The following is a 24,361-nucleotide window of genomic DNA, read 5'->3' as shown; positions in this document are numbered from 1 at the left end:
TAAAGGGCTTCCCAGGTGGCACTAGTGGTAAAGAACCTGCCTGCCAATTTGACCCTGGGTCGGGAAGATTCCCTGGAGGAGGAAACAGCAACCCACTCCAGTGTTCTTGCCTGGAGAATCCCATAGACAGAGGAGCCTGGTGGAATGCAGTCCTTAGGGCACACAGAGTCAGACACAACTGAAGCAACTTAGCACACACACAAGAATAATAAATGTAGATCTTTACTGGCAAACTAAAATTTGTGTTCTACTTGAGAATATGCTGAATTAATGGGTTTTGTACTCTGTAATTATTAATAAAACAAGCTAACTAAAATTTATATATTGATTTTGCCTTAAGCCCCTGCAAGTAAAACCACTGTGCAGAAGACTGGAATTGCAAGCAACATTCTGGATACAATCTCTCAGGGAAATGAATCACAACACACATTGGAGAAGTGCATTGCTTATTCTCAGCCTTTTGGTGATTATGCACAGGTACCTCATTCTCAGGTTTTGATGATATATAGAACAATTGCTTCAACTATATACTGAATTCACTGTATATGAAACTGTGATTCTTGTAACGTCATAAGGCAGTAAAGTTGCACTGATTTATGCAGTATTTCTTGCCCACTGTATGTAGCTGTAGGACATGTTCAGAAGATTGCTAAGTATGATTTTGCCCTAGACATTTGTTCACATTGTTTACACTAGTGGACAGCGAACTGCAGGGCCAATCCAGCCCACAATCACAACCTGTTGTTTTAAAATAAAGTTTTATTGGGATACATCCACATCCATTTGTTTGCATGTTCTCTATGATACTGTTGTGCTACAATGTCAGAGTTGAGTAGTTACAGCAGAGACTATGTGGCCCACGAGATTAGATATTTACTATCTGGCTCTTTACAGAACAATTCTGCTGACCTCTGGTTTACACCGGTGTAGACCTGACTAAGAAACCTAAGGAAATACCTCTGTTCTTATTCACTGCTTATGGATGTGGATACATGATCATAACTAGCACTGTTATGACTATTAAATGACTATGACTAGCACTATTTTGACTATTAAAACAGTCAAAAACATTAAAATATTACATTCAAAAGACACACCGTGTCATTACTTAAATATGTTCATTTTTATTTTCGGGCTTTTCTCCTTCAGCTTATTCTTAGTGGTTTTAACACTCAGAATGTATAATCATGTATACTATATGACCTTATGTAATAACAAGAGTCTTAAAAACTAACAATTCTGATTCTTTCTTATTTCTCACAGCAGTTACCTCCTCAGCTCTCTCCTGTCTATGGGAGCAATACTTACACTTTGCTTTCTTTAGAACAACTGTGTTGGTCTCTAATAAACTTAGAAAAGAAAACCTATACAAATTCACTTAGAAGAGTTGATGTCTGAATATGTTTTTGTGATAGGATACTAGAAACACAGGTCAAATGAATTCTGTAGAAATAGTGAAGCTGGATATAATAAAGTCTCCTATATGCTTGTGGAAAAGATGGAGAAATATGAATCGGAAGATGATGCAATTAGATGGCAACATACCTATATTTAAGGAACAATAATGAATTGATGCAGTCTGGAATGCATCCTCTTCTGTGCTTCATAAGGCTTCATCTTTGTTCCCTTATTTGTTAACGTTTTAAGTAATGCTTAGGTAAGGATATTAATTGTATGCTGATTATATTTACAAGTGACAAAGGCAAGAAATCATCAGAGGTGTGTAAAATCATCTATGAATAATTTATAGTTTTGAAAATTATAAATAACCTAAAATCCCAATAGTCTGCAGACTGAAGAAAAAAATTGTCATATTTATATCAGGAACTATAATGCATATATTAAAAATCATGTAAATCTATATATAAATGCATGATAAATTTTCATAATTTATTAATCTTTAAAAATTATAAAATATAGTCCTATACAATTCTAACTTTTTGGGTTTTTTATAAGGAACAAAATTTACTTTCACAAACAAGAACCACAATAAGTTTTTTAAAATTTAGTTAAATGTGTGATTTAATTTTTGAAAGTTATTTTTCATATTTACCTTTTCATTTATTTCAGTTTTGAAACCTGTGTTGCTTTTCTAAATAGCAGGTTTGCTTGTTAGATTATTGTGTTTTATTGCACACTTATATCCGTAGAAAGAAAGACCTTTCCCATTTACTCACGGAGAAATTCTGTGATAAAGATGCCTCTGTGTTGCCAGCCTTCCTCCTCCCTGTGCTCTTGCTTAACCAGAGAAACTGTGGAGATGTGGATCCTGCCTGGACTCAGTGTCTCTTTGGACAGTCCCTGCTGTCTCATGCTTGTTCATAAAGTGAGATTTGTTCTCTCTCCTTGTGTTCTTTCATCCTTATAACTTAAACTTAATTAAATGTTACTAACTGAATAGCTAGTAAAAAATGGTCATTTTTTAAAATTTATTTTTCAGTTGGAGGAAAATTGCTTTACAATACTGTGTTGGTTTCTGCCATATAACAACACGAATCGGCCACAATTATACATATATCCCCTCCTTCTAGAGCCTCCCTCCACTCGCCTATCTCACCCCTCTAGGTCTTTACAGAGCATCAGGCTGGGCTCCCTGTGTTACCTAGCAGCTTCTCACCAGCCATCTGCTTTGCACATGATAGTGTTTATATGTCAATGCTACTTTCTGCATAAATCCTGCTGTCTCCTTCCACAACTGTATCCACATGTCCACTCTTTACATCTGTGTCTCCATTCCTTCCCTGCAGATAGATTCATTAGTACCATTTTTCTAGATTCCATATATATGCATTAGTATATGATATTTGTTTTTCTCTTTATGACTTCACTCTGTATAACAGGCTCTAGGTTAATCCATCTCAATAGAACTGGCTCAAATGCATTCTTTTTTATGGCTGAGTAATAGTCCATTGTGTATATGTACCACATCTTCTTTATCCATTCATCTGTCAAGGGACATCTAGGTTGCTTCCATGTCCTGGCTGTTGTAAATAGAGCTGCATTGAACATTTGGAGTACTTGTGTCTTTTAGAATTGAGGCTTTTTCAGGATATATACCCAGTAGTGGGATTGCCGGGCCATAAGGTAGATTTATTCCTACTTTTTTAGGTATTCTCCATACTGTTCTTCATAATGGTTGTGTCAGTTTGCATTCCTACCAACAGCATAGGAGGATTCCCTTTTCTCCACATCCTCTCCAGCATTTATTGTTTGTAGATTTTTTGATGATGGCCATTCTGACTGGTGTCAGGTGGTACCTCATTTTAGTTTTGATTTGCATTTCTAGTAATAAAAGATTGTCATGTTTTAGGAATTCCCTGTGTTTTCACTGTTTGAATGGAGGAAAAGGTCCAAGGGAAAGGAACCAAGATTTGTTTTTAACATTTACTATATGCTTTGTAATATAAACATTTGATCTTCTTAACGACCTTGTGATTTTTAAATGACCACTTTCATAATATAAGTGGGAAAGCATAAAAGGGTATATCATCTTTCAAGTTTATGCAGCTAGTAAAGGATTTCTCTGGTTCCAAAACCCTCATTATTTTCATTATACTATGGAAAATCTTATTCAGGCATGGAAGTAGTGTCATGTAGAAACTGATTGTTTGCTTTGTACTGGCAGCTGTGCATAAGGAGTAGGAGAGATGGCTATGTTGAGATATATGTTGCTATAATAATTTTTATTTCCAATGAAGCTATCACATTTAAAGAGATGACTATGTCAAGATATATATGGCTATAATAATCTTTATTTGCAATAAAACTATCACATTTAAATATTATAATTGGAATTCCAGTATTGGTGAAATTACTGGTATTGGATTATCCTTCTTGCAGATATTAAAGTTGTATCAAATATGAAACAAAAATATTTGAAGGCTCTGAAGAATAATCAAAAGCAGGCAGAGACTGAAGAAGAGCTGTTCCTTGAAAGAGGAAAACTGTATTGGATGAAATTTATGTTTCTGTGACTTTTTGCCTAGTACCACCCCACCTTATTGCCAGTCTATACAGAAAGATACAGCCTTACCAGCTTATGGAGTCAGAGAACAGAGTTCAGAACTGTTAGCAAGGCTGGAAAGTGAGGGGGAAATCACAGAAAAATCTCTATGTAAGTTCAGTCCAAATACACTTGAGTGACTCTTGAACTTTGTGTGGGGGAGACTCCAGGGGACCTTGGCAGCAAACAACAGATGGAAGGCTAAAGAGCTGTGAAGAGATGTAACTCCTTTCCAGAACAGAGGAGGTGATTTGAAGTTTGATTTCATAAAAGTTGACTCTTTATCAACACAGATGTAAAGAACAGACTTTTGGACTCTGTGGGAGAAGGCAAGGGTGGGATAATCTGAGAGAATAGCATTAAAAGATGTATATCACCATATGTGAAATAGATCGCTAGTCCAGGTTTGATGCATGAGACAGGGTGCTCAGGGCTGGTGCACTGGGATGACCCTGAGGGATGGGATGGGGAGGGAGGTGGGGTGGGGGTTCAGGATGGGGAACACATGTACACCCATGGTTGATTCATGTCAATGTATGACAAAAACCACTACAGTATTGTAAAGTAATTAGCCTCCAATTAAAATAAATAAATATAATAAAAAAAGTTGACTCTTTCTCAATAAAAATTAGCAACCTTCAGAGTAAGATGATATAATCCATAATATCTACAAGTATATCATCCACAATATTTAATAACCAAAAATAATTAGAAAGTTGAAAAAATAAGAAAACATGACCCATGATTAGGAGGATAAGCAATTTATAGAAACTGACCCCAAGATGACCCAGAAGTTAGTGTTAGTAGGAAAGACTAACTTAAAATAACTATAATAAACAGAACTTGGAGAAGGAAATGGCAACCCATTCCAGTATTCTTGCTTGGGAAATCCCATGGATGGAGGAGCCTGGCAGGCTGCAGTGCATGGGTCGTCAAAGAGTCAAACACAACTTAATGACTAAATAACAAAAAGCCACCATCTTATGAGCAAATGCACACCCACATTGGAACCTTATGTTTTGCAAGATTTATCTCTTGAACAAGGTACAAGTTAATCCTTTTTGAGCTGTTTTTTTAATTGATTCTTTATCCTGGTGTTTAATAAGATTTTGTTTTTACAAAGTTAAAAACAGAGGACTTAAGGGGAATAGGTAAAAATGAACAGATGGAGACTTTCAGGAAGAAATATAAACTTAAACAATAGAAACTTTAAAGTACAGTATCCACCAAAAAATATGCACTGTATAGGCTTAGCAGAAGTTTGGAGGAAGAAAAAAAAAAAAAGTTCAATTAAGATAAAGACAAATCAAAAGAAATAATTCAGTCTGAAGAACAGAGAGAGGATGAAAACCAAATCCTTATGGACCTAAGGGACAATATAATAAGTGTAAGGGACAATCTAAAATAAGTGTAATTGAGTCCCAGAAGGACAGAAGAAAGATAATTGGGCATAAAATATTTGAAAAAATCATGCTAAAAAATTTCTCACGTTCAGGTTTTAAAAAAGTACAAATTTAACAGAGGCAGAGACCTCCCTGCAAAGCAGAATAAGTGGAAACAAAGTGGAAACAAAAAATCAATATTATGTTGGTATATCAGTTAATACACTGAAAACCAAAGCTATAAAGAAGTTATCAACCAGATAAAAATAATACATTTTAAGACAGTTTCTCAGCTTTGGCCCTATTGACATTGTGCGCTGGATAATTCTTTGTTTCAGTGGGCCAATACCGTATGTTGTAGGATGCTTAGCAGCATCTTTGTCTTCTAACCACTAGATTGCCCCTCATTGATTATAATTCTCATTAAACAACTGATAAATATATGGGTAGGACTTCTCTTGTAGCTCAGTCAGTAAAGAATCTGCCTGCAATGCAAGAGACCTGGGTTTGATTCCTGGGTCGGGAAGATCCCCTGGAGAAGGAAATGGTAACCCACTCCAGTATTCTCAGCTAGACAATACCACGGGCAGAGGGGCCTGGCAGTCCGTGGGGTCGCAGGAGTTGGACTCGACTTAGTGACTAAACCACCACCAAATATTTGGGTAAAGAAAAAAGACTATATGTTTTATCTTTATTAAAGTTAATTAAAAACAAAATTGTAACATTGCATGATGGGGCTTGTAATGTATGTAGATATAACATATTTGACAACAGTACTACAAAGGACAGTATGAGGTGAATGAAATTGTTTACAGGGTAATTACATTTTACCTGAAGTAGAAAAATATTAACTCTTCAGTGGAGTGTGGTAAGTTAATGAATGTATATTGTAATCCATAGAGCAAACATTTAAAAATTCAAAAAGTATACCTAAAATGTCAACAGTTGAATTATAATGGAATTCTAAGAACATTTGATCAAGCCCAAAAAAATGTCAGGAAAGAAGAAAAAAAAAAAACAAAACAGGATGAATAGAAAACAAATAGCTAAGTAGCAAACCTTGAATGAATGATAATAATAAAGTAAAAATTAACTACATGCTCCAATTAAAGTAAAGAGATTGTCAGAATAGGCAAGACTGTATACTTTTTAATAATTTTATTTGCTTTTACTTTTGGCTGTGTGGGCTTTACTCTAGTTGCAGCGAGCAGGGGCTACTCTCTCTAGTTGCAGCACACAGGCTTCTCATTGAGGTGGCTTCTCTTGTTGCGGAGCACAGGAGGCTCTAGGGCATGGACTTCAGTAGCGTCAGCACATGGACTCGTAGTTCTGGCTCCCTGGCTGTAGAGCACAGGCTTAATAGTTGTGGCACATGGGCTTAGTTGCACCACAACATGTGAGATCTTCTCAGATCAGGGATTGAACCCATGTCTCTTGCATTGGCAGACGGATTCTTTACCTTTGAGCCACCAGAGAAACCCAAGACTACACTTTTACCACTTCTATTCAACAATATAAACTTGGAGCTTTTAGTCAATGAAACAAATAAAAATATATATGAAATAGGAAAGGAAAAGTAAAAATGTCTTTCTTTGTATATGACATGACTGTTTACACGAAAAATCCATAAGTAGCTAAAAAGCAACCACTAAATATAAGAAGTAAACTTTTCAAAGTCACAAGGTAAAAGGGCAGTATGCAAAGTTCAGTTCAGTTCAGTCGCTCAGTCGTGTCCGGCTCTTTGTGACCCCATGAATCGCAGCACTCCAGGCCTCCCTGTCCTTCACCAACTCCCGGAGTTCACTCAGACTCACGTCCATCGAGTCAGTGATGCCATCCAGCCATCTCATCCTCTGTCGTCCCCTTCTCCTCCTGCCCCCAATCCCTCCCAGCATCAGAATCTTTTCCAATGAATCAACTCTTCACATCAGGTGGCCAAAGTACTGGAGTTTCAGCTTTAGCATCAGTACTTCCAATGAACACCCAGGACTGATCTCCTTTAGAATGGACTGGTTGGATCTCCTTGCAGTCCAAGGGACTCTCAAGAGTCTTCTCCAACACCACAGTTCAAAAGCATCAATTCTTTGGCTCTCAGCCTTCTTCACAGTCCCAACTCTCACATCCATACATGACCACAGGAAAAACCATAGCCTTGACTAGATGGACCTTTGTTGGCAAAGTAATGTCTCTGCTTTTGAATATGCCATCTAGGTTGGTCATAACTTTCCTTCCAAGGAGCAAGCGTCTTTTAATTTCATGGCTGCAATCACCATATGCAGTGATTTTGAAACCCCCCAAAATAAAACCTGACACTGTTTTCACTGTTTTCCCATCTATTTGCCATGAAGTGATGGGACCAGATGCCATGATCTTAGTTTTCTGAATGCTGAGCTTTAAGCCAACTTTTCACTGTCCTCTTTCACTTTCAACAAGAGGCTTTTCAGTTCCTTTTTAGTTTAGTTTAGTTTAGTTTCCTTTTTAGTTTCTGCCATAAGGGTGGCGTCATCTGCATACCTGAGGTTATTGATATTTCTCCCAGCAATCTTGATTCCAGCTTGTGCTTCTTCCAGCCCAGCATTTCTCATGATGTACTCTGCATTTAAGTTAAATAAGCAGGGTGACAATATACAGCCTTGACGGACTCCATTTCCTATCTGGAACCAGTCTGTTGTTCCATGTCCAGTTCTAACTGTTGCTTCCTGCCCTGCATATAGGTTTCTCAAGAGGCGGGTCAGGTGGTCTGGTATTCCCATCACTTTCAGAATTTTCCAGTTTATTGTGATCCACACAGTCAAAGGCTTTGGCATAGTCAATAAAGCAGAACTAGATGTTTTTCTGGAACTCTCTTGCTTTTTCCATGATCCAGCAGATGTTGGCAATTTGATCTCTGGTTCCTCTGCCTTTTCTAAAACCAGCTTGAACATCAGGAAGTTCATGGTTCATGTATTGCTGAAGCCTGGCTTGGAGAATTTTGAGCATTACTTTACTAGCCTATGAGATGAGTGCAATTGTGCCATAGTTGGAGAAGGCAGTGGCACCCCACTCCAGCACTCTGGCCTGGAAAATCCCATGAATGGAGGAGCCTGATGGGCTGCAGTCCATGGGGTCGCTGGGAGTCGGACACGACTGAGCGACTTCACTTTCACTTTTCACTTTCATGAATTGGAGAAGGAAATGGCAACCCACTCCAGTGTTCTTGCCTGGAATCCCAGGGACGGGCGAGCCTGGTGGGCTTCCGTCTATGGGGTCGCACAGAGTTGGAGATGACTGAAGCGACTTAGCAGTAGCAGCAGCAACAGTGCCATAGTTAGAGCATTCTTTGGCATTGCCTTTCTTTGGGATTGGAATGAAAACTGACGTTTTCCTGTCCTGCGGCCACTGCTGAGTTTTCCAAATTTGCTGGCATGTTGAGTGTAGCACTTTCACAGCATCATCTTTCAGGATTTGAAAAAGCTCAACTGGAATTCCATCACCTCCACTAGCTTTGTTCGTAGTGATGCTTTCTAAGGCCCACTTGACTTCACATTCCAGGATGTCTGGCTCTAGGTGAGTGATCACACCATCGTGATTATCTTTGTCGTGAAGATCTTTTTTGTACAGTTCTTCTGTGTATTCTTGCCACCTCTTCTTGATATCTTCAGCTTCTATTAGTTCCATACCATTTCTGTCCTTTATCGAGCCCATCTTTGCATGAAATGTTCCCTTGGTATCTCTAATTTTCTTGAAGAGATCTCTAGTCTTTCCCATTCTGTTGTTGTCCTCTATTTCTTTGCATTGATCGCTGAGGAAGGCTTTCTTATCTCTTCTTGCTATTCTTTGGAATTCTGCATTCAGATGCTTATATCTTTCCTTTTCTCCCTTGCTTTTCGCTTCTTTTCCTTTCACAGCTATTTGTAAGCCTTCCCCAGACAGCCATTTTGCTTTTTTGTATTTCTTTTCCATGGGGATGGTCTTGATTCCTGTCTCCTGTACAATGTCATGAACCTCTGTCCATAGCTCATCAGGCACTCTGTCAGTTCTAGTCCCTTAAATCTATTTCTCACTTCCACTGTATAATCATAAGGAATTTGACTTAGGTCATACCTGAATGTCTAGTGGTTTTCCCTACTTTCTTCAATTTAAGTCTGAATTTGGCAATAAGGAATTCACGATCTGAGCCACAGTCAGCTCCTGGTCTTGTTTTTGCTAACTGTATAGAGCTTCTCCATCTTTGGCTGCAAAGAATATAATCCATCTGATTTCGGTGTTGACCATCTGGTGATGTCCAGTGTAGAGTCTTCTCTTGTGTTGTTGGAAGAGGGTGTTTGCTATGACCAGTGTGTTCTCTTGGCAAAACTCTATTAGCCTTTGCCCTGCTTCATTCCATATTCCAAGGCCAAATTTGCCTGTTACTCCAGGTGTTTCTTGACTTCCTACTTTTGCATTCCAGTCCCCTATAATGAAAAGGACATCTTTTTGGGGTGTTAGTTCTAAAAGGTCTTGTAGGTCTTCATAGAACCGTTCAACTTCAGCTTCTTCAGCGTTACTGGTTGGGTCATAGACTTGGATTGCTGTGATAGTGAATGGTTTGCCTTGGAAACGAACAGAGATCATTCTTTCATTTTTGAGATTGCATCCAAGTACTGCATTTTGGACTCTTTTGTTGACCATGATGGCTACTCCATTTCTTCTAAGGGATTCTTGCCCACAGTAGTAGATATAATGGTCATCTGAGTTAAATTCACCCATTCCAGTCCTTTTTAGTTCTCTGATTCCTAGAATGTTGATGTTCACTCTTGCCATCTCCTGTTTGACCACTTCTAGTTTGCCTTGATTCATGGACCTAACATTCCAGGTTCCTATGCAAGATTGCTCTTTACAGCATCGGACCTTGCTTCTATCACAAGTCACATCCACAACTGGGTATTGCTTTTGCTTTGGCTCCATCCTTTCATTCTTTCTGGAGTTATTTCTCCACTGATCTCCAGTAGCATATTGGGCACCTACCGACCTGGGGAGTTCCTCTTTCAGTATCCTATCATTTTGCCTTTTCATACTGTTCATGGGGTTCTCAAGGCAAGAATACTGAAGTGGTTTGCCATTCCCTTCTTCAGTGGACCACATTCTGTCAGCCTTCTTCACCATGACCTGTCCGTCTTGGGTGGCCCCACACGGCATGGCTTAGTTTCATTGAGTTAGACAAGGCTGTGGTCCATGTGATCAGATTGACTAGTTTTCTGTGATTATGGTTTCAGTGTGTCTGCCCTCTGATGCCCTCTTGCAACACCTACCGTCTTACTTGGGTTTCTCTTACCTTTGACGTGGGGTATCTCTTCACAGCTGCTCCAGCAAAGCGCAGCCGCTGCTCCTTACCTTGGTCTAGGGGTATCTCCTCACCGCCACCCCTCCTGACCTTGAATGTGGAGTAGCTCCTCTCCACCCTCCTGCGCCAGCGCCAGCGCAGCCACCGCCTCTTGGATGTGGGATTGCTCCTCTTGGCCACTCTCCTGACGTCAGGTGTGGGATTGCTCCTCTCGACCCCCGCCCTAACCTCGGGTGTGGGGTTGCTCCTCTCGGCTGCCGCTCTGACCTCGGGCGTGGGGTAGCTCCTCGTGGCCATGCTTCTGCGGGGTCCGTGGCAGTGGGCGTGCTTCTGCCACGTGGTCTGTAGCAGCCGGCGATCGCTTCTCAGCCTTTTGGCTAAGATCAAGTGTAGTATCAAGTGTAGTATGCAAAAATGAACTGTATTCCTGTGTACTAGCAGCAACAATTGGAAAATAAAGTTTTTAAAAATTTTCCATTTATAATAGCACCAAACATGAAATACATAATAATAAATTAAGAGAAGATTTATAACCTCTCTGCAATGATAACTAGAGAACAGTGCTGAGAGAAAGTAAAGAAGATGCCTATGAGTGGAGTGCTATACCACATTCATGAATTGAAAGACTTAATACTGGTATGATATCAGTTCTTCCTCCCAAATTAATCTGTTCAGTTCAGTTCAGTCGCTCAGTCGTGTCCAACTCTTTGTGACCCCTTAGACTGTAGCATGCCAGGCTTCCATGTCCTTCACTGTCTCCCAGAGTTTGCTCAAACTCATGTCCATTGAGTCAGTAATGCCTTCCAGTCATCTCATCCTCTGTCACTCCCTATTTCTCCGACCTTCAATCTTTCCCAGCATCAAGGTCTTTTCCAATCAGTTGGTTCTTACATCAGATGGCCAAAGTTATTAGAGCTTCAGCTTCAGCATCGGTCCTTCCAATGAACATTCAGGGATGATTTCCTTTAGTATTGACTGGTTTGATCTCCTTGCTGTCCAAGGGACTCTCAAGAGTTCTCCAACATCACAGTTCAAAAGCTTCAATTCTTTGGTGCTCAGCCTTCTATATGGTCTAACTCTTACATCCATACATGACTACTGGAAAAACCATAGCTCTGACTATGCAGACCTTTGTTGCTAAAGTAGTGTCTCTGCTTTTTAATATGCTGTCTGGTTTGTCATAGCTTTCCTTTGAAGGAGCAAGCGTCTTTTAATTTCATGGCTGCAGTCACCATCTGCAGTGATTTTGGAGCCCAAGAATATAAACTCTGTCAGTGCTTCCACTTTTTCCCCATCTATTTGCCATGAAGTGATGGAAGCAGATGTCATGATCTTAGGCTTTTGAATGTTGAGTTTTAAGCCAGCTTTTTCACTCTCCTCTTTCACCCTCATCAAGAGGCTCTTTAGTTCCTCTGCTTTCTGCCCATTAGAGTGGTATCATCTGCATATGTGAAGTTGTTGACATTACTCCTGGCAATCTTGATTCCAGCTTGTGATTCATCTAGGCCTGTGTTTCACAAGATGTACTCTGCATAGAAGTTAAATAAGCACGGTGACAGCATACAGCTTGTTGTACTTCTTATTCAATTTGGAACCTGTTCATTGTTCCATGTCCAGTTCTTACTGTTGCTTCTTAACTCACATACAGGTTTTTCAGGAGACAGGTAAAGTGGTCTGGTATTCCCATCTCTTGAAGAATTTTCCAGTTTGTTGTGATCACACAGTCAAAACTTTAGTCAATGAAGCAGAAGTAGGTGTTTTTCTGGAATTCCCTTGTTTTTTCTATGATCCAGTTGATGTTGGCAATTTGATCTCTGGTTCCACTGCCTTATTTAAATCCAGCGTGAACATCTGGTAGTTCTTGGTTCACATACTGCTGCAGCCTAGCTTGAAGGATTTTGAGCATTACCTTGCTAGCATGTGAAATGAGCACAATTGTACCATGGTTTGAGCATTCTTTGACATTGCCTTTCTTTGGGATTGGAATGAAAACTGAGCTTTTCCAGTCCCATGGCCACTGCTGAGTTTTCTGTATTTACTAGCATATTGAATGCAGCACTTTAACAACATCATCTTTTAGGATTTGAAATAGCTCAACTGCAATTCCATCACCTCCACTAACTTTGTTCATAATAACGCTTCCTAAGGTCCTCTTAACTTTACTCTCCATGTTGTCTGCCTCTAGGTAAGTGACCATACTATCTGGGTTATTTAAGACCTTTTTTGCATAGCTGTTATATATGTCCTGGCCACATCTTCTTAATATCTTCTGCTTCTGTTAGGTCCTTACCATTTCTGTCTTTTATCTTGCCTATAATGAAATGTCCCTTTGATATCTCCAGTTTTCTTGAAGAGATCTCTAGTCTTTCCCATTCTGTTGTTTTTCTCTATTTCTTTGCATTGTTCACTTAAGACTTTCTTATCTCTCCTTGCTATTTTCTGGAACTCTGCATTCAATTACGTATATCTTTCCCTTTCTCCCTTGCCTTTTGCTTCATTTCTTTTCTTGGCTATTTCGAATGCCTCCTCAGACAACCATTTTGCCTTCTTGCATTTCTTTTTCTTTGGGATGGTTTTGGTCACCGCCTCTTTTACAATGTCACAAACCTCTGTCCATAGTTCTTCAGTCACTCTGTCTACCAGATCTAACTCTTGAATCAACAAATATTGGACCCTAATTTTAAAACTCAAGCCTTAACTGTACTAAATAGAGGAAAGAATTTCCATTTATTATTTTAGAGATCTTAAAATTATCTGATGATAAATGAATTAAATCAATTATTCAAGATCTAGTTAATTAGAAGCCAGTTTAAAATGGGCCACTCCTCCCAATTCTGTAGTTGATCATAATAATTAATGAGAATTACCACTGAGCTACAGTTATCTGTTTTTTCAACAATTACAATTCTTAACTGTTTCAACTGTTGTTGAGAAAATCAGAAATAGAATAGTTTAAAAGTTTGTTTTGCACACTCTCACAGTGATAATTATAGTCAGCTATATAGTCCTGTTAGTTTGAAAGTACCAGTGAAGTTTGGAAAGTCAGGTTCTGAGGTGGAGATAAATAGGTACATCTGTGTCAGACAGTTGAGAGGAGCCACTCTTCTTCTCAAAGGAGAAGCCTTTGAGCTGATTTATTAAATATTTTTCAAACACCTAAATCTAATATCTAATTATAATCTGTAAATAAGATTCTTATTAGGAATATAGGTAACATGCCTCTTAAGCAGCTTTTGTTTGACATAGTCATTAGTTCTAATAACATAAAAAATAACAACTATTTCATGTCTTTCTAAGTTGTGGTTTTGGGTTCTCGTTTAACCCTTGCCATGCTGGTGTGCCCTGAATTAGGATGGCACCATTTACTTGCATGTTGTACTCTCCTGTTGCCCTTGGTTACAGGGATATTTCCTGCCAGGAATCTGACCACCTGTTGTAGGGAGTTCACTACAGAATGTATGATGAGATGGTGTGATGAGGGAAGAGGAAACAAAAACAAAAAACTGAGCAAAAAGGCCTGGCGATGTTTTGTCCTTTCATGTAGAGCCTAATGCTGCCCTCTAATGGGCAGATGATGCAGAGACTTGACAAAACATGTTTTGTGCAATGTGATAGGTCAGAATTGTGTGACAAACACTAACATTATGAAGTATTTTTAAAAACCTCAACCTACTTTAAACAGAAATTACTGAACCACAGATTATATTAGCCCAAGATAGTAACTTGGAAAGTACATTAAAAATGATTTTTGCTAAAAATTAGAATTAAGGAAAGCAAGTTGTTGAAATGTAAAGTTACTATCATAACTTTAAAATCTTTTTTTTAATAAAACAGTCTTTTAAGTGTTTGAAAAAGTCAGCAAAAGAAGAGTATACATATGAATAAATCTAAAGAGAGGTTTGAATTGCTATTCTATATGTTAGTCTAAATTTTCAAGGGATTTTAATGTTTAATGTTTGATTTTTTTAAAATGCTTTTTAAATATACTTATACCTAAAATATATAACTTGTACAATTTGATATACTGAAACTGATTAGGTGGTGATCAAATTTTGCTTCATTAAATGTAGGTGAATTTAATTCAGATGACCATTATATCTACTACTGTGGGCAAGAATCCCTTAGAAGAAATGGAAAAGTCCTCATAGTCAATAAGAGTCCGAAATGCAGTACTTGGATGCAGTCTCAAAAACGACAGGATGGTATCTGTTCATTCCCAAGGCAAACCATTCAGTATCGTAGTAAACATAGTATCATGGTATCATATGCCCTGGCCACTAATGGCGAAGAAACTGAAGGTGAACAGTTCTGTGAAGACCTACAAGCCCTTCTAGAACTAACACCAAAAAAAATATCCTTTCATCATAGGGAACTATAATGTAAAAGTAGTAGGTCAAGAGATGCCTGCAGTAACAGGCAAGTTTGGCCTTGGAGTACAAAATGAATCAGGGCAAAGGCTAACGAGTTTTGCCAAGAGAATGCACTGGTCATAGCAAACACTGTCTTCCAACAACACAAGAGACGACTCTACACATGGACATCACCAGATGGTCAACACCGAAATCAGATTGATTATATTCTTTGTAGCCAAAGATGGAGAAGCTCTATACAGTTAGCAAAAACAAGATCAGGAACTGACTGTGGCTCAGATCATGAACTCCTTATTGCAACTTAAATTGAAGAAAGTAGGGAAAACCACTAAACCATTCAGGTATGACCTGAATCAAATCCCTTATGATTATAAAGTGAAAGTAACAAATAGATTCAAGAGATTAGAGCTGATAGATAGATTGCCTGAAGAACTATGGATGGAGGCTTGTAACATTGTACAGGAGGCAGTGATCAAAACCATCCCCAAGAAGAAGAAATGCAAAAAGTCAAAATGGTTGTCTGAGGAGGCCTTACAAATAGCTGGGAAAAGAAGAGAAGCAAATAGCAAAGGTGAAAAGGAAAGATACATCCATCTGAATGCAGAGTTCCAAAGAATAGCAGACACAGATAAGAAAGCCTTCCTAAGTGATCAATGCAAAGAAATAGAGAAAAACAATAGTATGGGAAAGACTAGCAATCTCTTCAAGGAAATTAGAGATACCAAGGGAACATTTCATGCAAAGACAAACACAGTCAAGGACAGAAATGGTATGGAACTAACAGAAGCAGAAGATATTAAGAAGTGGTAGCAAGAATACACAGAAGAAATATACAAAAAAGATCTTAATGACCTAGACAACCACGATGATGTGATCACTTACCTAGAGCCAGACATCCTGGAGTGCAAACTCATGTGGACCTTAGGAAGTATCACTACGAACAAAGCTAGTGGAGGTGATGGAATTCCAGTTGAGCTATTTCAAATCCTGAAAGATGATGCTATTAAAGTGCTGCACTCAATATGTCAGCAAATGTGGAAAACTCAGCAGTGGCCATAGGACTGGAAAAGGTCAGTTTTCATTCCAATCCCAAAGAAAGGCAATGCCAAAAAATGCTCAAACTACTGCACAATTGCACTCATCTCACACGCTAGCAAAGTAATGCTCAAAATTCTCCAAGCCAGAGTTCAACAGTATGTGAACTGTGAACTTCCAGACATTCAAGCTGGATTTAGAAAAGGCAAAGGAACCAGAGATAAAATTGCCAACATCTGTTGGATCATTGAAAAAGCAAGGGAATTTCAGAAAAACATCTGCTTCATTGACTACACTAAAGCTTTTGACTGTGTGGTTCACAACAAACTCATGGAAAATTTTAAGAGAATAGAATACCAGACTACCTGACCTGTCTCCTGAGAAACCTGTATGCAGGACAAGAAGCAACAGTTAGAACTAGACATGGATAGTTCAAGGACTGGTTCTAAATTGGGAAAGGAGTACAACAAGGCTGTGTATCGTCACCCTGCTTATTTAATTTATATGCAGAGTACATCATGCGAAATGCTGGGGTGAATGAAGCACAAGTTGGAATCAGGATGGCAGGGAGAAATATCAATAACTTCAGATACACAGATGATACCACCCTTGTGGCAGAAAGTGAAGAGGAACAAAAGAGCCTCTTGATGAAAGTGAAAGACGAGAGTGAAAATGTTGGCTTAAAGCTCAACATTCAGACAACTAGGATTATGGCATCCGGTCCTATTACTTCATGGCAAATAGATGGGGAAACAATGGAAACAGTGACAAACTTTATTTTCTTGGGCTCCAGAATCACTGCAGATGATGACTGCAGCCATGAAATTAAAAGATGCTTGCTCCTTGGAAGAAAAGCTATGACCAACCTGGACAGCATATTAAAAAGCAGAGAAATTTACTTTATTGACAAGAGGTCTGTGCATCAAAGCTATGGTTTTTCCAATGGTCATGTATGGAGGTAAGAGTTGGACTGTGAAGAAAGCTGAGCACCAAAGAATTGATACTTTTGAACTGTGGTGTTAGAGTCCCTTGGAGACTTGAGAATCCCTTGGACAGCAAGGAGATCAAACCAGACAATACTAAAGGAACTCAGTCCTGACTATTCTTTTTAAAGACTGAAGCTGGAGCTGAAGCTCCAATACTTTGACCACCTAATGGGAAGAACTGACTTACTGGAAAGGACCCTGATGCTGGGAAAGATTGAAGGCAAGAGGAGTAGGGGACGACGGGATGAGATGGTTGGATGGCTTCACCAATTCAATGGACATGAGTTTGAGCATGCTCCTGGAGTTGGTGAGGGACAGGGAAGCCAGTGGGCTGCTGTCCATGGGTCGCAAAGAGTAGGACATGACTGAGCAACCGAACTGAAATGTAGTATAGTACCTTTTTTGCTGTGTGTGGGCTTCTCGTTGTGGAGCATCATGGGCTTTAGGTGGACGGGATTCAGTGGCTGTGACTCCCGGGCTCTGGAACACAGGCTCTGGTGTGGAGCATGGGCTTAGTTGCTCTGCAGCATGTGGAATCTTCCTGGACCAGGGATTGAACCTGTGTCTCCTGCATGGGCAGGTGGATTCTCCACCACTGAGCCACCATGGAAGCCCTGGAGGATCAGTCTTTACATTCACAGTTAAGACTTAAAGTACTCATAAAGAAAGGCAAGTGGCTGAGAGGCAAAAAGGAACATGAAAATTGAACACATCTGCATATATATATACAAAAAAGAAACATTTTATTGTTACTCTTGAGAGTCCCTTGGATAGCAAGGAGATCAAACCAGTCAATCCTAAAGGAAACCTGAATATTCATTGGAAGGACTGATGCTGAAGCTCCAATACTTTGGCCACCTCATGTGAAGAGCCAACTCACTGGAAAAGACCTGACTCATTGGAAAAGACTCTGATGATGGGCAAGATTGGAGGAGGAGGAGAAGGGGACAACAGAAGATGAGATGGTTGGATGGCATCACCGAGTCAACGGACATGAGTTTGAGCAAGCTCCGGAAGTTGATGATGGAGAGGGACGCCTGGCGTGCCGCAGTCCATGAGGTTGCAGAGAGTCGGACACGACTGAGTGAGTCAACAACTACAGTGTCACAGAATGAAGCATGTTGGTTTTAAAACATTTTTTAACAACTAGGAAAAGAATTACATTGTTTAAATAGAACTTTAAAAGTGAACTATATTAAATGCAGAGAAGATAATCAAATTAATTCTTACTTCTTTAGTTATGAAGTCTAAAGGCTGGACTGGAAACTATAAGAAAGGTTATTATGGGTTTGACTCAGGCCTTAGGTGAACTAGTGCAACCGGTCATTTCAGGTTTTCCATCCCATCTAATTCCATTCAAGAGTCAAGACCTAGAAAAGATAAAGTGGGGTAAAGGAGAAGGTGACACTGAGGAGTCCTATATGAGCAGAATTTTCTGAAAACCAGTTTGATTTTTGTATTTAGGAATTTATGTGCAAAGTAGTTATATTTACTTTAGGAGAACATTAGTGGTAAAGCAGTATCTTTAATTTGGACTGTAGTAGATGACCCTAATCAAAATCACACTCAGCATTAACATATCCCAAAGGAATCTCCCTGAGGAATATTCAAGATTCCAGTTTCTCAAATTCTTTCAAGTACTTTTAAAATAAGCCTTTAGTTCAGTGATTGAAATGAGCTTAATATACATTGTAAGTATCAAATTTTGGCTGTCACATGGAAATAAAACAAGTTAGTCTATATTTACATGAAGATAAAAAGATTCACTTTAATAAGGGGAAGAAAATGAGATTTCTTGTTTAATCCAAAAATAATAACTGCATAGTTACAGAATGGGTTTCACAGTAAATGTGTGCAAACTTTGGATTTTTAAGAATAAGGCAGATTAGAATAATGGTGGGAATAGTAAAGTGAGAAAAATTGAGCTGGATTCATAGTCCTAATATTGCATTGTATGAGTAGTGAGTAATGTCGCAGTTATGTTCAAGTTTTTGTGACCCCGTGGATTCTCTGTCCATGGAATTCTCCAGGCAAGGATACTGGAGTGGGTAGCAGTTCCCTTCTCCATGGAATCTTCCTGACTCAGGGATCGAACCTGGGTCTCCTGCCTTGCAGGCAAATTCTTCACCATCTGAGGCACTTGGGAAGTCTTGTGATTTTAGTCAAGTCACGTAAGTTTTCTGAGCTTTTGTTTTCTGATCTCTTCAATGGAGATAATAATTTCTTCCTGTTTACTGCACAGATCCGTGATACAGTGTAGGACATCATCAAATTACATGTTATCAGTTCATACCTTTCCAAATGTACTATGGTTTGGCTGTTTTGTTGATCTGATTTCTGCCTGAATACTAGACATGCAGAACTAGAGTTATAGGGCTTCTCTCAATGTCTTTATTCTCTTCAAAGCATAAATGCCTGTTGAAATTGTTTTCTTCAGATTTTCTAAGTATGCCACTTTGTTCTTTCTCATCTGTAAATTCCTTTGTAAATGCTAAGCAAAAATTTGAATCACGTGTAATCTGTGTTTGCCCACATGCATATATCTAAAAGCATGGACAAGTTCAGTGGCCTCCTGGAGAGACCTTCTTATGCCTGTCTCCTTCATTGCCACATTTTTTTTTAATGAAGCTGCTTGAAATGAAGGGAAGTGAAGTCGCTCAGTTGTGTCTGACTCTTTGTGACCCCATGGACTGTAGCCTACCAGGCTCCTCCCTCCATGGGATTCTCCAGGCAAGAGTACTGGAGTGGGTTGCCATTGCCTTCTCTGAAGCTGCTTACTAACCTACAAATTCTAAGATGAAGCATGTCATTCTGTGTTTGTAATTAATCAGGTGTTAGCCTAGTGTTTCAGCCTGTCCATGACTTGCTTTTCCAACCTCATTTGCCACTGCTCTCTTCCATGGGCCAGCCACTGGTGCCCTGTCACTGGTGTGTGGTTCGTGCCATCTGGTTTGTCACATATTTCCTTTCTCCTGGAGAAGGCAATGGCACCCCACTCCAGTACTTTTGCCTGGAAACTCCCATGGACGGAGGAGCCTGGTAGGCTGCAGTCCATGGGGTCGCTAGAGTCGGAAACGACTGAGCGACTTCACTTTCACTTTTCACTTTCATGCATTGGAGAAGGAAATGGCAACCCACTCCAGTGTTCTTGCCTGGAGAATCCCAGGGATGGGGGAGCCTGGTGGGCTGCCGTGTATGGGGTCGCACAGAGTCGGACACGACTGAAGCGACTTAGCAGCAGCAGCAGCAGCAGCAAACTGGCCATCCTGTGTCTCTTCCTCATATCTGACCTCACCTCCAGATCTTAACTCAGATGCCATCTCATCCTGAAACATTTTCCCATATTGCTCAACACCCCCACTTCCATTTTCCCATCTCTGAAAAAGCTTTAGCACTTCACCTGTTTCTCTTTTGTATGGTGGCATGTCCTTTCAGAATTCTGTTTTGTGCTTTTTGTTTTATGTGTATATATATGTACAAACACACACACACACATATTATTTTTATTTATTTATTTGGCTGTGCTGGGTCTTAGTTGCAGGATATGGGTGGGACCTTTGATCTGTGTTGTTGCATGTGGGATCTTTAGTTGGATCTTTAGTTGTGACTTTCAAACTCTTTAGTTGCTACATGTCAGGTCTAGTTCCCTGACCAGGGCCTGAATCCAGGCCCCCTGCGTTGGGAGCGTGGAGTCTTAGCCACTGGACGACCAGGGAAGTTCTTGTTTTGTGCTTTTCTTACTTCCCCTCCTAGGATATGAGCTCTTGGAGGTTTCATTCATCTCGGTAACCTCATAAGAGAGCCCAGTGCTCTCAACATTTAGTCTTTGAAGGAATAGATGTTTTATATCCTGCAAATATGAAATAGAAAGAAAAGCAGATGCTTGCGTGGTTTTATTTTCTCCTTTTTGATGTTTCTTTGATACCAATATATTTCTCCCAGAACACTAAACTTTGTTTCAAAAATCTTAATCAACAACAACAAAAATCTTAACTATCATCATTTCCTATTTAATTCATCAGTTCTTACATTAGAAGATAGATATCTTTGGTAGAGTGTATTAGAAGGATTATCTTTCTTCCCTTATCATATGGGCTACCGTAACATTCATTTTCATTTCCTTTTCTTACAGTTTCCCATGTGTCCTGGTGAAGGTTTTTGCTGAACTCATGCATCCCAGCAGGTTCTTTCTGTGAATGGTATAGCACGATTAGGAAATCCTTTGAATGAAAGTATCTAATAAATTTCCCAGCTGGTTTTTGAGAATGAAGATGGTATAGAAAGAGAGGAACACTCTGGTTGCTGTTGTGCTTTATACTCAGACATGACACATGGATTACTACACTGCAGGAAGAATCAGGGAAGAGAGCTGAGAATGTGAGATTTCCAGACTTCAGAACGACGTATCTGTTGTTTCTTGCCATCTTTGGAAAATGAGTTAGTTGAATTATACAACAGCTAGCTTTTCAAAATTAAACTAGATGGATTGATCATTTATTAGAGGAAGAAGATTAAGGAGGAAAAAAGAGTTCATTATACTGAAGCTAAGGGTGTGACAACGTTAGTGGCTATGGTCCAAAATGCAGAAAGATCACCAGACCGACAAAGGGATGAAAATAGAGAAGACAGCTGAAGAGAATGATGAAGAGGCATGATAGTGGAGAGCGAGGACTCAGAGGGAGGGCGTCCAGCTAAGTCGGTAAGCATGCGGTTTTGTTGCTGGCAGCCCTTATTGAGGTGGAATAGCTTTTTTTTTGTTGAGGTGCAGTTGATGTATAACAGGAGTTTCATATGACAACATACTGATTTGACTTTTGTATATTTTGTGAAATAATTACCACAGTAAATCTAGTTAACATCCATCACTGCAGTTATTTTTTTTCTCTTGTGATGAGAATTTTTAAGAGTAATTAACTCTTAGCAACTTTCAAATATACAATAAAATATTATTAATTATAGTCACCTTGCTGTACGTTATATTCCCAGGTCTGGTTTATTTTGTACCTGGAGTCTTGTATCCTTTGACCAGTCTCCCCCGTTTTGCCAATCCTTTAATCCCCACCGCTGGCAACGACCTCTGTGTCCACGAGTTAGGGTCAGTCTCTTTTGTTGTTTGTTTTTCAGATTTCACATGTAAGTGGGGGCGTACAATATTTGTCTTTCTCTGACTTATTTCACTTAACATAATGCCCTCGAGGCCCATACATTGTCATGAATGGCAGGATTTTCTTTTCTGTGACTGAATAATATTCCTGTGTGTGTATATCCCACATTTTCTTTAGCATTCATCCATCGGTGAACATTGAGGTTACTTCTGTGTCTTGGTTATTGTAAATGATGCTGCAGTGAACACAAACTTTTCAAGTCAGGTTCCCCCCACCACCACCTTTGAATAAATACTCAGAAGTGGTATCTCTGGGTCAAAGGGCAGTTCTATTTTTTAATTTTTTTGAGGAGTATTCATAGTGTTATCCATAGTCACTTGTTGTTTAGCTGCTGCTGCTAAGCTGCTAAGTTGCTTCAGTCGTGTCCGACTCTGTGCGACCCCATAGACGGCAGCCCACTAGGCTCCCCCGTCCCTGGGATTCTCCAGGCAAGAACACTGGAGTGGGTTGCTGTTTCCTTCTCCAATGCATGAAAGTGAAAAGTGAAAGTGAAGTCGTTGAGTCGTGTCCTTCCCTTAGCGACCCCATGGACTGTGGCCTACCAGGCTCCTCTGTCCATGGGATTTTCCAGGCAAGAGTACTGGAGTGGGGTGCCATTGCCTTCTCCGTGTTTAGTTGCTGAGTCATGTCCAACTCTTTTGTGACCCCATAGACCCTGCTAGGTTCCTCTGTCCATGGAATTTCCCAGACAAGAATACTGGAATGGGTTGCCATTTCCTTCTCCAGGGGATCTTCCCAACCCAGAGATGGAACTTGCCCATCCTGCATTGGCAGGCAGATGCATTCTTTACCGCTGAGCCACCAGGGATGTCCTCATAGTGGCTACACCAATTTGTATTCCCACCAGCAGCGTATGTTGCTGTAGTCGTTCAGTCACTAAGTCATGTCTGACTCTTTGTGACCCCATGGACTGCAAACACGCCAGGCTTCCCTGTCCTTTATTATCTCTCAGAATTCGCTCAAACTCGTGTCCGTTGAGTCAGTGATGCCATCCAGCAGTCTCATCCTCTGTTACCCACTTCTCCTGTCCTCAATCTTTCCCGGCATCGGGTCCTTTCCAACAGTATATGAGGGTTCCATTTTATCCATATCCTTGCCATCACTTGTTATTTCTTGCCTTTTTGACAATAACCATTCTAACAAGAATGAGGTGATCTCTCATTGTGGTTTTGATGAGAACCACCCTAGTAATTAGTGATGTTGGATATCTTTTAATGTGCCTAATGGCCATTTGTGTATCTTCTTTGGAAAGTGTCTATTTGGCTCCTCCGCCCATTTTTTAATCTGGTTGTTTGTTTTTTAATATTGAGTTGTATGAGTTCTTATATATTTTGGATAGTAACCTCTTGTCAGATACATCATTTGCAAGTATCTTCTCTTCTCCCATTCAGTAGGCTGTCTTTTCATTTTGTTAATGGTTTCCATTGCTGAACAGAGATTTTTAGTCTGATTTAGCCCCATTTATTTATTTTGGCTTTTATTTCCCTTTCCTGAAGAGACACATCCAGAAAGATATTGCGAAGAGCATACTAATATGTCAAAAGAAATACTACCTATGTTGCCTTCTAGGAGTTTTATGGTGTCAGGTCTTATATTCAAGTCTTTAATCTGAGTTGATTTTTGTGTCTGGTGTGAGACAGACGCCTAGTTCATTTTTGTTTGCATGTGGCTGTCGTTTTCTAATCATTTATTGAAGAGATTGTCCTTTCCCCATTGTATATTCTTTTTCCTTTGCTATAAATTAATTGTCCATGTTTGTATAGGTTTATTTCTGTGGTTCCTATTCTGTTGCATTGATCTATGTATGTGTTGTTGTTGTTTTTTAATTACTATAGCTTTGTAATGCAGTTTGAAATGAGGGTGTGTAATATCTCCTACTTTGTTCTTACTTCTTAGGATTGCTTTGGCTGTACAGAATCTTCTTACAGAATCTGTAAAGATTCTGAACAGATGTTTACAGAATCTGTTCCATGTAAATTTTAGAATTTTTTCTTCTATTTTTCTGAAAAGTATCCTTGGAATTTTGATAGGTATTGCATTGAATCTGTAGATTGCTTCAGGTAACATGGACATTTTAACAACATTAACTCTTCCAATTCCATGGGCGTGGAATATCTT

General features: G+C 39.5%; 1 protein-coding gene and 1 pseudogene across 2 annotated transcripts in view; both read left to right on the top strand.

The window, feature by feature from the left end:
- RAVER2 (ribonucleoprotein, PTB binding 2) overlaps positions 1–24,361 on the top strand; it is a 137,192-nt gene that overhangs the window by 88,142 nt on the left and 24,689 nt on the right. For both annotated transcript variants that reach the window (XM_070367896.1, XM_070367895.1), the window contains exon 11: positions 341–477. In XM_070367896.1, the coding sequence (XP_070223997.1) occupies positions 341–477 (137 nt within the window). The remainder of the gene's footprint in view (positions 1–340; positions 478–24,361) is intronic.
- On the top strand, positions 11,045–11,182 carry LOC138987368 (U2 spliceosomal RNA; annotated as a pseudogene).

This window comes from Bos mutus, chromosome 3, assembly GCF_027580195.1.
Source record: "Bos mutus isolate GX-2022 chromosome 3, NWIPB_WYAK_1.1, whole genome shotgun sequence".
In the NCBI taxonomy this organism is placed as follows: domain Eukaryota; kingdom Metazoa; phylum Chordata; class Mammalia; order Artiodactyla; family Bovidae; genus Bos; species Bos mutus.
The sequence above is the reverse complement of the archived record's forward strand: the minus strand, read 5'-3'. Positions and strand labels throughout refer to the sequence as shown.